General features: G+C 51.3%; 5 protein-coding genes across 5 annotated transcripts; 3 read left to right on the top strand and 2 right to left on the bottom strand.

The window, feature by feature from the left end:
* Nucleotides 1-308: 308 nt before the first annotated feature.
* On the top strand, nt 309-2,965 carry N7515_004921 (thioredoxin domain-containing protein; the record flags this gene model as incomplete). Its single annotated transcript, XM_056665665.1, has 4 exons — nt 309-545; nt 598-715; nt 765-2,270; nt 2,325-2,965. Coding segments are annotated over 4 exons (2,502 nt in total), but the record flags the coding sequence as incomplete, so codon positions are not given.
* Nucleotides 2,966-5,428: 2,463 nt separating this feature from the next.
* On the top strand, nt 5,429-6,354 carry N7515_004920 (CAP domain-containing protein; the record flags this gene model as incomplete). The annotated part of the gene is made up of 2 exons (XM_056665664.1): nt 5,429-5,961; nt 6,015-6,354. 2 exons carry the CDS (start codon nt 5,429-5,431, stop codon nt 6,352-6,354), a joined length of 873 nt encoding a protein of 290 aa, XP_056522614.1.
* Nucleotides 6,355-8,049: 1,695 nt separating this feature from the next.
* On the top strand, nt 8,050-10,756 carry N7515_004919 (choline/carnitine O-acyltransferase; the record flags this gene model as incomplete). The annotated part of the gene is made up of 4 exons (XM_056665663.1): nt 8,050-8,488; nt 8,543-8,572; nt 8,626-10,557; nt 10,629-10,756. The coding sequence occupies 4 exons, from the start codon at nt 8,050-8,052 to the stop codon at nt 10,754-10,756; spliced, it is 2,529 nt and encodes an 842-aa protein (XP_056522613.1).
* A 1,016-nt stretch (nt 10,757-11,772) lies between these two features.
* N7515_004918 (uncharacterized protein) lies at nt 11,773-12,237 on the bottom strand (the record flags this gene model as incomplete). Its single annotated transcript, XM_056665662.1, has 2 exons — nt 11,773-11,934; nt 12,010-12,237. The coding sequence occupies 2 exons, from the start codon at nt 12,235-12,237 to the stop codon at nt 11,773-11,775; spliced, it is 390 nt and encodes a 129-aa protein (XP_056522612.1).
* Nucleotides 12,238-13,198: 961 nt separating this feature from the next.
* Nucleotides 13,199-13,423, bottom strand: N7515_004917 (uncharacterized protein; the record flags this gene model as incomplete). Its single annotated transcript, XM_056665661.1, has 1 exon — nt 13,199-13,423. The coding sequence occupies one exon, from the start codon at nt 13,421-13,423 to the stop codon at nt 13,199-13,201; it is 225 nt and encodes a 74-aa protein (XP_056522611.1).
* Between the last annotated feature and the right edge of the window lie 645 nt (nt 13,424-14,068).

The raw sequence follows: 14,068 nt of genomic DNA, 5'->3' as shown, positions 1-14,068 counted from the left end.
TATGTATCTATAGTAGAGGAATCTACACACCTACAGCATTGAAAACTATATACAATGGACGACTATAGCCCATACAAGGATTGACAGAGTCGCATTGTATGTCCGTGGCACGTGACCTTCCTGATGCAGTGATGACGCACAGGGCCGATCTCCCGCGCCTTCGACCTTCGCTCGATCCCGCCGGATGGCGCTTGCCCGCACACGACTCTACGCAGTATTCCGCAATACACGATCGAACCTTGTTGCTCCTTCCGGCTAGAACAGCAGGATTTGTGCCACAAAGCCTCATTTCCATCTCATTCATAGGCCTCGGTCTTAAGTGGGGTAGCGTCTTATCTCGGGTACAGTACTGCCGCCGCACTGCGGAATCCCGTGTAGTAACCCCTCACGAGCCGACGGCTGACGGGCATCTAGTCCCCGACCAACCCAAGGATAAAAAGCTAGTCGCGATGGCAGCGTCGGTGAACCACTCACATCCGCGTCATGATGTCTCTGAGACGAAACCAAAAATGGTCAATCGGTTGGAGCAGAGCCGATCGCCATATGTGAGAGATGCAGTCTCCCGGGTGTGTTCGTGCTATGCTGACAGGATATTAGGTCCGAGCCCATATGAACAACCCGGTAGCATGGCAAGTCTGGGATGCGGAAGCCATGGAGCTGGCCAAGAAGCATAACCGCTTAATCTTCCTCAGCATCGGTTACTCCGCATGTCATTGTAGGTCGAAGTTTCAAACACATGTCGATGGTATTCTAATCTTGTCCAGGGTGCCATGTTATGGAAAAAGAGTCATTCATGTCGTCGGAGGTAGCCTCGATCTTGAATGAGTCTTTTGTCCCTATCAAGGTCGACCGCGAAGAGCGACCAGATATCGACGACGTCTACATGAACTACGTTCAGGCCACAACGGGTTCCGGAGGCTGGCCCTTGAATGTGTTCCTGACTCCTGACCTGGAGCCCGTGTTTGGTGGCACGTACTGGCAAGGACCGAATTCAAACACATTCAGAGGCCCCGAGGCAATTGGGTTCGTGGAAATCTTGGAGAAGTTGAGAGACGTTTGGCAAACACAACAGCAACGCTGTCTTGACAGCGCCAAAGAAATCACTAAACAACTCAGAGAATTCGCCGAGGAAGGGACGCATACGCAACAAGGAGGACGCGATGATGAAGAGGAGATGGATATTGAGCTTCTGGAAGAAGCGTATCAACACTTCGCATCTCGATATGACTCGATCAATGGCGGGTTTGGTCGCGCCCCCAAATTCCCCACACCGTCAAATTTGAGCTTCTTACTCCGACTTGGTGCTTATCCGACACAGGTCAAGGACGTTGTTGGACAAGAAGAGTGTGAACAAGCAACTGCCATGGCTGTCACGACTCTTGTCAATATGGCTCGTGGTGGAATTCGAGATCACATCGGTCATGGATTTGCACGGTACAGTGTGACGACGGACTGGAGTCTCCCTCATTTTGAGAAGATGCTCTACGACCAGGCGCAGCTGTTGGATGCCTACGTGGACGCTTTCCGGCTCACTCATGATCCCGAACTTTTAGGCGCTGTCTATGATCTCGCCGCCTACTTGACGAGCGCACCAATCCAGTCGCCGACTGGAGGATTCTTTTCTTCGGAGGACGCCGACAGTTACCCCAATCCGAATGATACCGAAAAGCGTGAAGGTGCTTTCTATGTTTGGTCATTGAAGGAACTCACTCAAGTCCTCGGCCCGCGTGATGCGCCAGTCTGCGCCAGACACTGGGGCGTCCTTCCCGACGGCAACGTCTCGCCTGAGTATGATCCACATGATGAATTCATGAATCAAAACGTGTTGTCCATCCGCGCCACTCCAAGCAAGTTGGCCAAAGAGTTTGGTCTCAGCGAGGAAGAAGTGGTCAAGATCATCAAATCGGGAAAGCAGAAGTTGCATGACTACCGCGAACGAAAACGCGGACGGCCAGACCTGGATGATAAAATCATCGTGGCCTGGAACGGTCTCGCCATTGGTGCCCTCGCCAAGTGCAGTGTTCTCTTTGAGGATGTTGAGAGCTCGAAGGCTATACAATGCCGCGAGGCGGCGGCACGAGCAATCAGCTTTATCAAGGACAATCTCTTCGACAAGGCCTCAGGACAGTTATGGCGCATTTACCGCGATGGCAGCCGTGGAGACACACCTGGCTTCGCCGACGATTATGCATATCTTGCTAGCGGACTTCTCGACATGTACGACGCTACCTACGATGACAGCTATCTTCAATTTGCCGAGCGATTACAAAGTGAGATTTCTTTTCTAAGTGGGTTATGATGGACGGCTAACGTGATGACTCTAGAATACCTCAATGAATACTTCCTAGCTCAGAGTGGTTCTACAGCCACCGGATACTACAGCACACCTTCCACGGCACCTCCTGGTATGCCCGGCCCGCTCCTTCGCCTGAAGACCGGCACCGAGTCAGCAACCCCTTCAGTCAACGGGGTCATTGCACGAAACTTGCTGCGCCTGGCCGCCCTTCTCGAGGATGAGAGTTACCGGACCTTGGCTCGACAGACCTGCAACTCCTTCTCGGTCGAAATCATCCAGCATCCCTTCCTATTCGTCGGAATGCTAGATGTGATCGTGGGTCTCCAAATCGGAACTCGCACGGTAACAGGGGTCTTCTCTACCGCCGACATCTCCACACTCTCCAATCCACGTGGGGACAATCTTCTCAGTCGAAACAACGAGCCTGTATCGGCACGCGACCTAATTCGGCAACGTATCCGGGCTGAGGCTGGCGTAGCCGTGTCCTCGTCCATCGTGGTGACCTCACTTGTCGACATCCGCCCCTCTCATCTGAGAGATTTTGTGGGGAACCAGTCCTTCTGGCTCAAAACTCGCAACCCGCTATTCCAAGAATTAAAGGCCGCGGAGCCAGCCAAGAATTACTTGATGGTATGCGAGACTGGACTATGCCGCACTATTCAGCTCTAGACGAATACATAGTATGCTACGAATTTGTGGGGTTTTTTCTGTTCATTTTGACGCAGAATTTATTTTTGTGGCGTTTTCAGACGTTTGGTCCGGTTGGGTATTGCACGCTGTCCGTTAATTCAATGCGGATCTCCTGCCAATATCCACTAGACCCTGTGTGTGGCAACCTGTGACAGGCTCCAAAATGCCATTTTGTATTTGTGTATGAACGCGTAGTCTTGTGAGATCTTCAGTTGAACAGATTGATCTACATGAATATCGCTTTCTGGTTTCATGTCCAAAGGTTTCATCTTGCACCAACGATGTAGACAGCATACACTAGTTATAGGCGCTCTGCCCAACTCCGTCCCAAGTCCTGTGGATCCGATGGACTGGTTGTGTTATCAATGGCGGTGCAGGTGATGAGCCTTGGGCTTCCCGAGGGTCGTGATGCCTCGGCGCCACATTGCGATTGCGAATGCCGATAGCCACCGGAGATATAATGTCTGGGCATAACTAGGTATTATTTGAGGACAATTCGATGGTAGAGTTCGCTAGTCGCATTTCCTAGGTTTCTGTTGTCCTTGAGCAAACCCTCCCCGTACAGATCATAGTACTCGTTGGGATCGGTCGATCAAGAATGCAGCGAGTAGGAGATCTCCGCTCTCTATTATTAAGTCCACATTCGATGAAGTACTGCAAGTCAGTCGGTATGAATATGATAACGTGATACCTAGGTCATGAACTCCGTTGGATTTCGCGTTACAATTTGTCCAGAGCGGGAACCCATTTTCGGGCGATGTCAAGCTGAAGTTGATGAGGTCGGCGTGCAACCAAGGTCCACTACCCAGGCATGGCTATCGATAGTTAGTTCCGTCCCAGCAGGAACTCCAGCCAAGCGTTTTTTTCTCAGTCTCTGTGGCGGTCGAAAAGACGTCAGTTTTCACATCAAACCCAGTTGATGCCAATGACATGTTGATAGCTCGGTGCACAGGTCGGTCCTTAAGCAAAGCAAACTTGTAAATCATGTTGGCGAGGTAGTCGCAACTGATGATGCAGCTGAGGGATAGAGCCACGGCTCTGAGGTCCAATATATGAGTAGCCAAGACAATGTCCACCTGGGCACGCTTAGCTGATGACGATGGCCTCAGATCAACCAGGCCGAGGGCGGCAAGAAATCACAACCGGGGCAGAGTGTATGTATCTGTAACATACGGCGGATAATACAGCCGTTGCGCCATCCGCCGATATTGAAATCGGAGATCAGTGTTAATCTTGATCATCCACACCGAAGTTCCGAGAACAAAGGATATTAGTATTACATAGTCAACTCTCTGTATAGACACTAGACAGACTGTACTTCCAGACCAGCAGTTTGATGTGTGATGGAGACATTGAGATTATCAGCCTGTGTGGCTGAAACGAAGTTGATTGTGATTTAATCTATCTCAGATCAGGACCAAATTATTTGAAAGTGGACCCCGTGAGAAGTGGGTCAGGATGACTAACATGAGTTTGTTTGTTTTGGTGACACGGAGCGGCTGTTCTGATTGGCTGAGTGGGAGATCATTCGAAACCGTTCCTGGGCCAAGAGCCTTGGCTGCGCCAAAGCTTGAGAGATCTCGTGCCCCTGGGGTTGACAGTCAAAGTATACTCCGTAATGAACTGTGTATGAGATGTGAAGCCACAGTACAATTAACTGACATGTATTGGTCTGACATGATCTCACGTGCCTTTAGACGTGCTGTTTCTAGTGTGATCGGCGCTTCAAAGGACACATCACACACGATAATATCCCCGGGCTTCAGTCCACAGCCCTACACAGTAAATCATCTAAACGAGGTTACAGATACAGTTCGGACGCGGAGAATTTAAGATTAACTACTAGTAAGGTCCATATCAAATATCTCAAATCTCGTCCAGCCTTCTAGCGGGTCTTAGACCAATGGATGGTACGGCCCTGGAGCTGTTGGAATGTTAGGTGAGTACCAAGGGATGTGCCACGCTGAGGCATGTATCGCGAATGTCGAGAGGTTGGAAATTCCCATGGAGAGAAGAGAAAGAAATAAGTACGATGAAGATCCTTTCGATGAAGAGTTTTTGAACTTGAGAGAACACTTTACAAAAAATCGTCGTTCATCACCAATTCATCTCGTTTTCATTTGAGTTCATTTGACTTCGTTTAAGATTAATAACCTCCCTGCTCGCACGGCCCCACTCTCCCCCCGGTCTCCCCTTTCTACCCTTTCTACATTAATCCCCATCAACCTTCCACTTCCTCCCTTCGCACACGCTCTCTATCCAGCCTCTGCATCTCATCTTTCTTTCACTCTTTGAAGAAAGAAGGTGTCTTTAGGCTTGTCATTCATTACCTGAAGCCCAAAGTACATCCACTCCTTTGTCAACGCAGTCGATCTGCTTGACCATCCAACCCTCGACTCTTTCGAACTTCCCGGTGAAGTTTCATTGTCTCTGTGCTTCGAAATGCGTTCCGCGGTGCTCTTGGCCGCTTTGGCCGTTGGCACCTGTGCCAAGGTTATCGAGAAGGAAGTTTACGTGACCGAATGGACCACCACCACCGTCACCACGACTGTCACCCAATGGCCCACCCACGCCACCGTTGCCCACACCAAGCAGGGACCAGCTGCCAACAATGAGCCTGCCGATCCTCCCCTGCCTACTGTCGATTTGTCCAAGAAGGCTACGGTCCTTCCCGATCCCGCCCTGCCTGCTCCCACTGCTGGCGGCGACGCCCAGGGCGCCCCCGTTGCGACCACCTGGTATGTGACCAGCACCTGGGAGGAGCCCGCCAAGCCGGCGACCACATCTTTGGAGACCAGGGCTACTGCCACCGCTCCCACTACCACCGCCAAAGCTGCCAATTCCTACCAAGAGTCCCTTTTGTACAACCACAACATCCACCGCAGCAAGCATACTGCCAACTCTCTCGCCTGGTCCCAGGATCTCGCAGACAAAGCCCGCACGCTGGCTATGCGCTGCAAGTATGAGCACGATACGTGAGCATCCATCATTTTCCCCGTTGATAGACAGTCACACTAACTCTCTCTAGTTCCATTGGCGGTGGTGCTCAGTACGGACAGAACATTGGATACGGTGTCGATGCGGCACAGGTCGGCGAGGATATCATCAGCAAGATGATGTACAAGGACGAGGAGCCGCACTTCCAGAACCTCTACGGCCAGGCTACCCCTGATATGTCGAACTTCGATGCTTGGGGCCACTTCACCCAGATCGTCTGGAAGCAAACCAAGGAGGTCGGTTGCTTCACCTATACCTGCCCCGACTTGGCCAATACCGGTGCGAAGAACTCGCCTTTCACCGTCTGCAACTACATGCCCGCCGGTAACTATGCCGGCGAGTACGCAGACAACGTGGTCAGGCCCAACTAGGCGTCTCAGGGCCGAGGGAGGTATTGATGAGGGAGCTGCGTCTGATCCTATTCATATGTGGTACGGTTTAGAGCTATGGACTATTTACCAGACCTTGAAACTGTCGGCCATGTTCTTCCTCACGATATGTCTCCCTCATATGCTTTTATGCCAGGTGGTTTTCTTTATGTCTCTTTTACCTTCTTCATCATTTGCATGTGCTGCCTCGATGGGTGGTTCTGTCCAGGGTTCCTCTCGAGGAAGAGGACCGACACTCTCTTATCTCTTGTGAGGCCCGGCGGTCCTCTGCTATCGAGAGCCATACTGTATGTATGCAAGCGTGTCTGGTCCTTCTCCTTTGGGGACTCATGGCAATGCAGATATTATTGTTCAATTGTGAATATTTTTGACACCTTGCCTTTCCCCGACTCGGGTGTCGCGGTTTCATCCTGTGGATAACAAAATCTTGGGCGTCGTTTGTGCTTTTTGTGGGTTTGTTTTCAAGCGTGTTGTATTCCGCACAGCCCAAGCGTGATCATGGATTTTTTTTTATCAATTCTCCGAAGCCTTGTAGGATTTTTCCTCGTACATATTGTGTAGTTGTATGGTCTTCAATCTCCATGATCGCCCGTGGTATGATGATGGCCGTCACGTGACTCTTAGCTTCCCCCGCATGGCCGGTCCCTTCGCCCGAAACGTCATCGGCACACCAAGTGAGACAGCCCAAGCCGATATACTTCGATTTCCGAGAACAGCCTGGGTCGGCTACGCGGTAAATGATTTTCTCCGTCCCGAGATCTTTCTTTTTCCAATTGTTTCTCTAAAGTGGCTGTAATTCGATCAGATCCTCCCAACCTCAACCCCAGATTCTAGTTATCTTGTACACAGTACATTCTTATCACGAGCTAAGCTTCCCGCAGGAACGTGCAGGGCGCATCATTTGGACCCAAGTGAGTTCTTAGCCCTATCCCATATCTTATCTTGCCCTATCATTCCTCCCTGAGCTCCCCCACGGGGTGAGGGGCACTCGAGATGAACCTGTTTCTTCCACGTGCCTGTGAAGAGGGATTGAGGATTGAGCTTCCACATCGCCGCTCAAGCGGCAAGCTTACGAATTCCTTCGTTGTATGCAAATTTAGATGGTTAAAACGCCAAAATATTTGTTCACGAGGTCTTTTCTTGGCTGAGATCAGTTGACATCTGACAACCCGCAGACCTAAACCTCCTCCGTTTCTCCGGCGCTATCATTCCGCTCTTCCACAGTACTACCCGGCCGCACCGACCAACAGTCCGGGGTTTAGTACCAATAATTTGCGCCGATATTGCCCTGTAAGTTCATTGTCTCCTCCGGTCCCATTTCCCTAGGCCCGAAGTGGGCTGGTTCCACAGCCATCGAGAGTGGTCTATAAGTCCCATAAAGCTTACCCCGTCCTGTCCCGTGGCACCCAAATCCCTCTTTACATCTGTGTGGTCTTTATCTTACTGCATTCCTTGGTTCTCGCTATTCGAACTGTTACCCCCTCTATCTATTCTCTTTCGTGCCTTCTCCCTCTATCCACATCGGCGCATGAAGTAGTCTCAATGCCATCATACTGCCTCCAAGACTGCCACTACTTCTATCGCACCGCCCTCCGCCTCCTGTCAATCCCCACCTTTCTCGCTAGTCGTTACGCCTGATTCGATTCTGGCTTGAAGTATTGAACACCATCTAACATCATGGCTTATTCCTCGACTGCAGTCCGGTTCTTCACAGCACCCAAACCACTAGGTGATACCATGGACGCCGACCCAAGCAAGACTTCTGGGACCGACTCCCCGAACACGAGCAAAACTTCCGGGGCCGAGTCCCAAGGACACACGGTCGTCAGACCGAATCTTCCTACGCAGCAGCCTGCCGGCGAGGTTGCTGAGCTTCTGAAGCCTAAAAGCCAGGGCTTGACTTTTAGAAACCAGGATTCACTACCAAAGCTTCCTATTCCCGATCTTGAGGATACTTGCCGCAAGCACTTGGATGCTCTGCGGGCCCTGCAGAGCCCGCGTGAACATGAAGATACCAAGGCTGCTGTTGAGGACTTCTTAAAGAATGATGGTCCCATTTTGCAAGAGCGACTTAAGGCCTATGCTAGTTCAAAAACGAGCTACATTGAGCAGTTTTGTAGGTTTTGTTCAGACCAATAAAGTGGAGGGAGGATCAGCTAACCAATTCCAGGGTATGATTCATACTTGAATTTTGATAACCGTGAGTAACATGTTCTGTCTTGTTGCATACCGGCCATCATCTAACCTTCGCAGCTGTCGTTTTGAATCTCAATCCATTCTTCCTGTTGGAAGATGATCCCACTCCCGCCAGAAACCACCAAGTAACTCGAGCCGCATCTCTGGTGGTCTCGGCTTTGGCATTTGTTCGAGCTGTGCGTCGAGAGGAGTTGCCTCCTGATGAAGTACGAGGGACGCCGCTCTGCATGTATCAGTACTCGAGACTTTTTGGAACCGCACGTCTGCCCACCGACAATGGATGTGTTATCAGCCAAGACCCTTCGGCCAAGCACATGGTTGTCATGTGCCGGGGTCAATTCTACTGGTTTGACGTCTTGGACGATAATAGCGATCTGATCATGAGTGAGAAAGATATCTCGCTCAACCTCCAGGTCATCGTTGAGGATGCAGCGCAAACCCCCATTCACCATGCAGCCAAGGGTGCCCTGGGTGTACTCAGCACAGAGAACCGCAAGGTCTGGTCGGGACTTCGGGATATCATGACCCAAGATGCTAGGTCTAACAATGCCGAGTGTCTGAACATCGTTGACACCGCGCTATTTGTTCTGTGTCTTGATGAGACAGAGCCAACCACGACCTCCGAGCTCTGTGCCAACATGCTTTGCGGCACAAGCGAAGTAGTCCGAGGTGTCCAAGTTGGAACCTGCACCAACCGGTGGTATGATAAGCTGCAAATCATTGTCTGCAGGAATGGAAGCGCGGGTATCAACTTCGAACACACCGGTGTGGATGGACACACGGTACTCCGCTTCGCAAGCGACGTGTACACTGATACCATTCTCCGTTTCGCCAAGACCATCAACGGCCAATCTCCAAGCCTTTGGGCAACCAGCAGCCCCGACCCATCAAAGCGTGACCCAAGTAGCTTTGGAAACGTCAGCACGACACCGCGCAAACTGGAGTGGGACATGACGCCGGAATTGAACATTGCGCTTCGCTTCGCCGAATCCCACCTTTCCGACCTGCTCTACCAGCACGAATTCCAAGTACTCGACTTCGAAGGTTACGGAAAGAACTTCATCACTTCAATGGGCTTCTCCCCAGACGCGTTCATCCAGATGGCCTTCCAGGCCGCCTACTACGGTCTCTACGGCCGAGTGGAGAACACTTACGAGCCAGCCATGACCAAGATGTTTTTGCACGGACGCACTGAAGCCATTCGCACCGTCACACCCGAATGTCTAGACTTCGTCACAGCTTTCTGGGGCGAGAACGCCGCCGAACAGAAGGTCGACGCCCTCCGCACTGCGTGCCAAAAACACACCGCCGCTACCAAAGAATGCTCTAAGGGCCAGGGCCCAGACCGTCACCTCTACGCCCTCTACTGCCTCTGGCAGCGCTCCTTCGACGAGAGTCTCTCGCCGGATAACGGCTCAACTGGCGGATACTCCAGCCCCGGCGAATCACAGCCCCAAACTCCCAATCAGGGCCAAGGCCCCGGATCACCAAAGCTCTCCTCATCCCCCTCAGACGACGGCCTCTCAGTGTCGAGCAGCCCGCGAGGCTACCGCGCAAACTCAGCGCCGACACCCGCCATCTTCGCCGATGCCGGCTGGGACAAGATCAACACCACAGTGCTGTCGACCTCCAACTGCGGCAACCCTTGCCTGCGACACTTCGGCTTCGGCCCCACGTCCGCTGACGGCTTTGGTATTGGCTATATTATCAAGGACGAGACAATTTCTATCTGCGCCAGCTCCAAGCACAGGCAGACTTCGCGTCTGATGCAGGGGCTTGAGTCGTATCTGCTTGAGATCAGGAAGTTGCTGCGCGCGACGAATCACAAGACGGCGAGACCGCGCACGAGTCGGGCTAGAGAAACTGAGGCTCTTACTGAGGGTCTGCAGTCGGAAACCCCACGTCGCGGCCGGCTTGTGCGTGGTGGTGGTGATACGCCCACTTCGGCTGCTGAAAGTAGCTACATGGAGGATGACGGTATGGGAGGATGTAAGTTTTTACCGTGTTTCTTAGTTTGGTCTCTTTGGTTTGAAAATATCGCTAACTTCGCTTTCTACCAGATGGCTTCTTTGATGCTGGTATGCTTCTTCATGCTCTGAAGGGTCTTAGTGCGGAACGGGAATCGCGTGGTTCGAAGCCTGCTAGGCGCAGGTTTGTGGGCAAGAAATTGCATCTCAACGATTATTGATTGTGTGATTGGAGCTGGTGAGAGGTTTCTATGCTTGAATTTCTATCTAATGAGTTCGGTGTATGAAGCATGAATCTACGTACAACGTCAACTACCTTACCTACTGTGTATTGCCTCTGTAAAGACGGTCACCGTCGGTTCCGACAGTCTGGTTGTTCGCCACTACAAAGAGGGTGAGGAACAAAGACTATCCACTCACCGTAATCATAGTTGTGCCAGCCCAATCCTGAATGTTTTCAGGATGAGAATGTGATTCAGATTGCGTATGCAAGAGGCCACTTTCTGCGCCGTCGTAAGTTATTTGCAGGACCTCGGGACTATTCACTATGGCATGGCTCGCCTCCGTACAGCATCCCGTACAGCATACTGGGATGCAGATTGCATTAGGATTCTCAAACTCGGGTTTACCGTTTGCGAAGGCGCATCACGTGAATGCACGTGGGTTGCGAGATGGGTACTTAAGGTCTGTTCTGCATCGTATCATGCACAGTACTTCTTCTTCTTCTTCTTCCACCCTCGAACAATCCTTCGACCGAGACTTCGACTTCGAGTTTGGACAAGCTGCTTCTGCCCGTTACCGTTGGCCGAGGGATCGAAGACTCTGCCATGAGATTTGTTGCGCCGATCAGAACGGGAAGATGGAATATCAACATTGGGAAAATGAGGTGTAGAACGCATAGAACGCAGTGTGTTTCCACTCCCTTGATCATGTCGGCGACTCGGCGTCCCGCTCATCCGGGATCTCCCTCGAGATCTCCGATGTGTCACGACCAGATTCACCCATGAAGCCTACTATCACTTGTCAGACTTGTACCCAGATTGCTAACGTAAGAGATGTGATAGGTCGATCCCATTGCTTGATAACGGTTGATACATACAGTGGAATAGATGATGACCATGGGGCATGTGGAATCACCCAGTCACATCAGATACTGGAAATGCCTGTTGGATGGTGGGCCCAGATGGCGCATCGTGCTCGGCTTTATCTTCCACTGTTATGGCAGTGCGTGCCCCTCCTACTGCGCCTGGCTGCCAGTGGATATCTGGATCAGCCGTCTGTACCAGTTGATGACAGCCCAAGCCTCATTCAGGTCCAGTCGGCCACGTCGTGTCAAGGCAGCACGATAGCCATGGCAGACAAGGTGGCGGCGAAGGCCTTCGGTACCGCTGCGATGGGTCTAAATTGATTCAGTCAGTAACTGACTGGGCAAGGATTCGCAAAGCTTCGAAGGGTTCCCCAGGTGGACTCGCACGGCGAGTAGGGCAACCAGGTACCCGGCAAAATATTTCCCCATATTGAACGAAAAGGACCACATCTTCGACCTATGGATGTGAAGCTTGCTACGAAAGTAGCCACTGCTTGCAATCATCTTGGCTTGATCGACGTGGATTGAGACCATCTTAGCCTCTTCGTGCTCCCCAGGTGTTCCTTCAATCACAATGAGCTCCATATTGCTCGGATAAGCGAACTTGAAGGCCATGTTGATTGAGAAGGAGAGTGGACGGCAGGAAACCCCGAGTAAGTGCTTGTCAATGGAATGAAGAAACGATGGATGTCTCCAGGAATGCGAAGATACCGATTGCGCGGTTCAATGTCAGATGAATTTGACCAGAATGGGAAGAAGAGTATGAGCTTGCGATCGATAGTAGCAGGAGATGATGGGACTATCGAAGACTATGGAACTCAAGCAAACATTGTGTGGGATATATGGCTATGGAATCGCTGCCCTGGTGGAAGTCACGTTGTGATACGAATAGCCTCGCACTGGTCCTCTGACATGAATCCCGTGCCCATTGTGTGTGTTTCACGGCCGATCGCGCTGATTCGCGTCTGGACTCCCACGAACACGTCAGATTCACGGACTTCCTTCGCACTTTTTGTTTTAGCTGGCCCAATCTTCTCATTCGATTTTCGGCTTGTTTGATCCTCCAGTAACCAGTTATCCTCGCATTCCTGGGGACATCCCTGCTACTATCGATCGCAAGCTCATACTCTTCAGTCTCTTCTTCCCATTCTGGTCAAACTCATCTGACATTGAACCGCGCAATCGGTATCCTCGCATTCCTGGAGACATCCATCGTTTCTTCATTCCTTTGACAAGCACTTTTCCGGGGTTTCCTGCCATCCACTCTCCTTCTCAATCAACATGGCCTTCAAGTTCGCTGATCCGAGCAATATGGAGCTCATTGTGCTTGAAGGAACACCTGGGGAGCACGAAGAGGCTAAGATGGTCTCAATCCACGTCGATCAAGCGAAGATGATTGCAAGCAGTGGCTACTTTCGAAACAAGCTCTCACATCCATAGGTTGAAAATGTCGTCCTTTTCGTTCAGTATGGGGAAATATTTTGCCGGGTACCTGGTTGCCCTACTCGCTGCGTGAGTCCACCTGGAGAACCCTTCGAAGCTTTGCGAATCCTTGCCCAGTCAGTTACTGACTGAATCAGTTTAGACCCATCGCAGCGGGACCGAAGGCCTTCGCCGGCATCTTGTCTGCCATGGCTATCGAGCTGCCTTGACACGACATGGCCGACTGGACCTGAATGAGGTTCGGGCTGTCATCAACTGGTACAGACGGCTCATCCAGATATCTACTGGCAGCCAGGCGCTGTAGGAGGGGTACGCGCTGCCATATTAGTGGAAGATAAAGGCGAGCATGATGCGCCATCTGGGAATACTCTGGTCCCACCATCCAACAGGAATTTCCAGTATCTGATATAACTGGGTGATTCCACATGCCCCAAGGTCATCATCTATTCCACGATTAAGTATCAGCCATCGAGTGGACTCGTCTAATGGACATCAGGTGTGAATTGCCTCTTCATGTTACTTTTATTGTTCAGGTCTGTCTCTTAGCTAGTCATTGTCACATCCTATTTCTCTCTACTTCAGTCATACCAAATTCACGAACCTCATAGATAGGTTAACCAAAAGTTCATCTAAATTACGCATACGGATACCATATGCACCACTTGCATCATCCTCAGAGATCGGTCCTGGGTCTGGCTCCTTCGGAAGGCGACTGGTGAAGCCAAGCCACGACAGTACCCCAGCAATCCTCATTCCTCGCGGCTAAGGCTTTGATGGTCTTGATCATTTCATGTACACTGACCACCCCAGCCTCTTGGTTGAACGTACTCCGGAATATCTCAACCAAAAGGCGATACTAATCATAAGCCTTTTACCCTCGCTTCGCTCGGGAGGCTTGAAGGCGAAGTCCGTAGTCAGTAAGCTAATCGCAGGAGGTTGATAGTTAGGACATTTTCATTTGGGCATCGCGAGAGTAGGCTAAACAGAAGGCGGGCATGCAGTT

The sequence above is a fragment of the Penicillium bovifimosum genome (assembly GCF_028826915.1).
Source record: "Penicillium bovifimosum strain IBT 22155 chromosome Unknown utg000004l_segment0_segment0, whole genome shotgun sequence".
Lineage (NCBI taxonomy): Eukaryota > Fungi > Ascomycota > Eurotiomycetes > Eurotiales > Aspergillaceae > Penicillium > Penicillium bovifimosum.
This window is presented reverse-complemented; position numbering and strand designations above follow the sequence as displayed.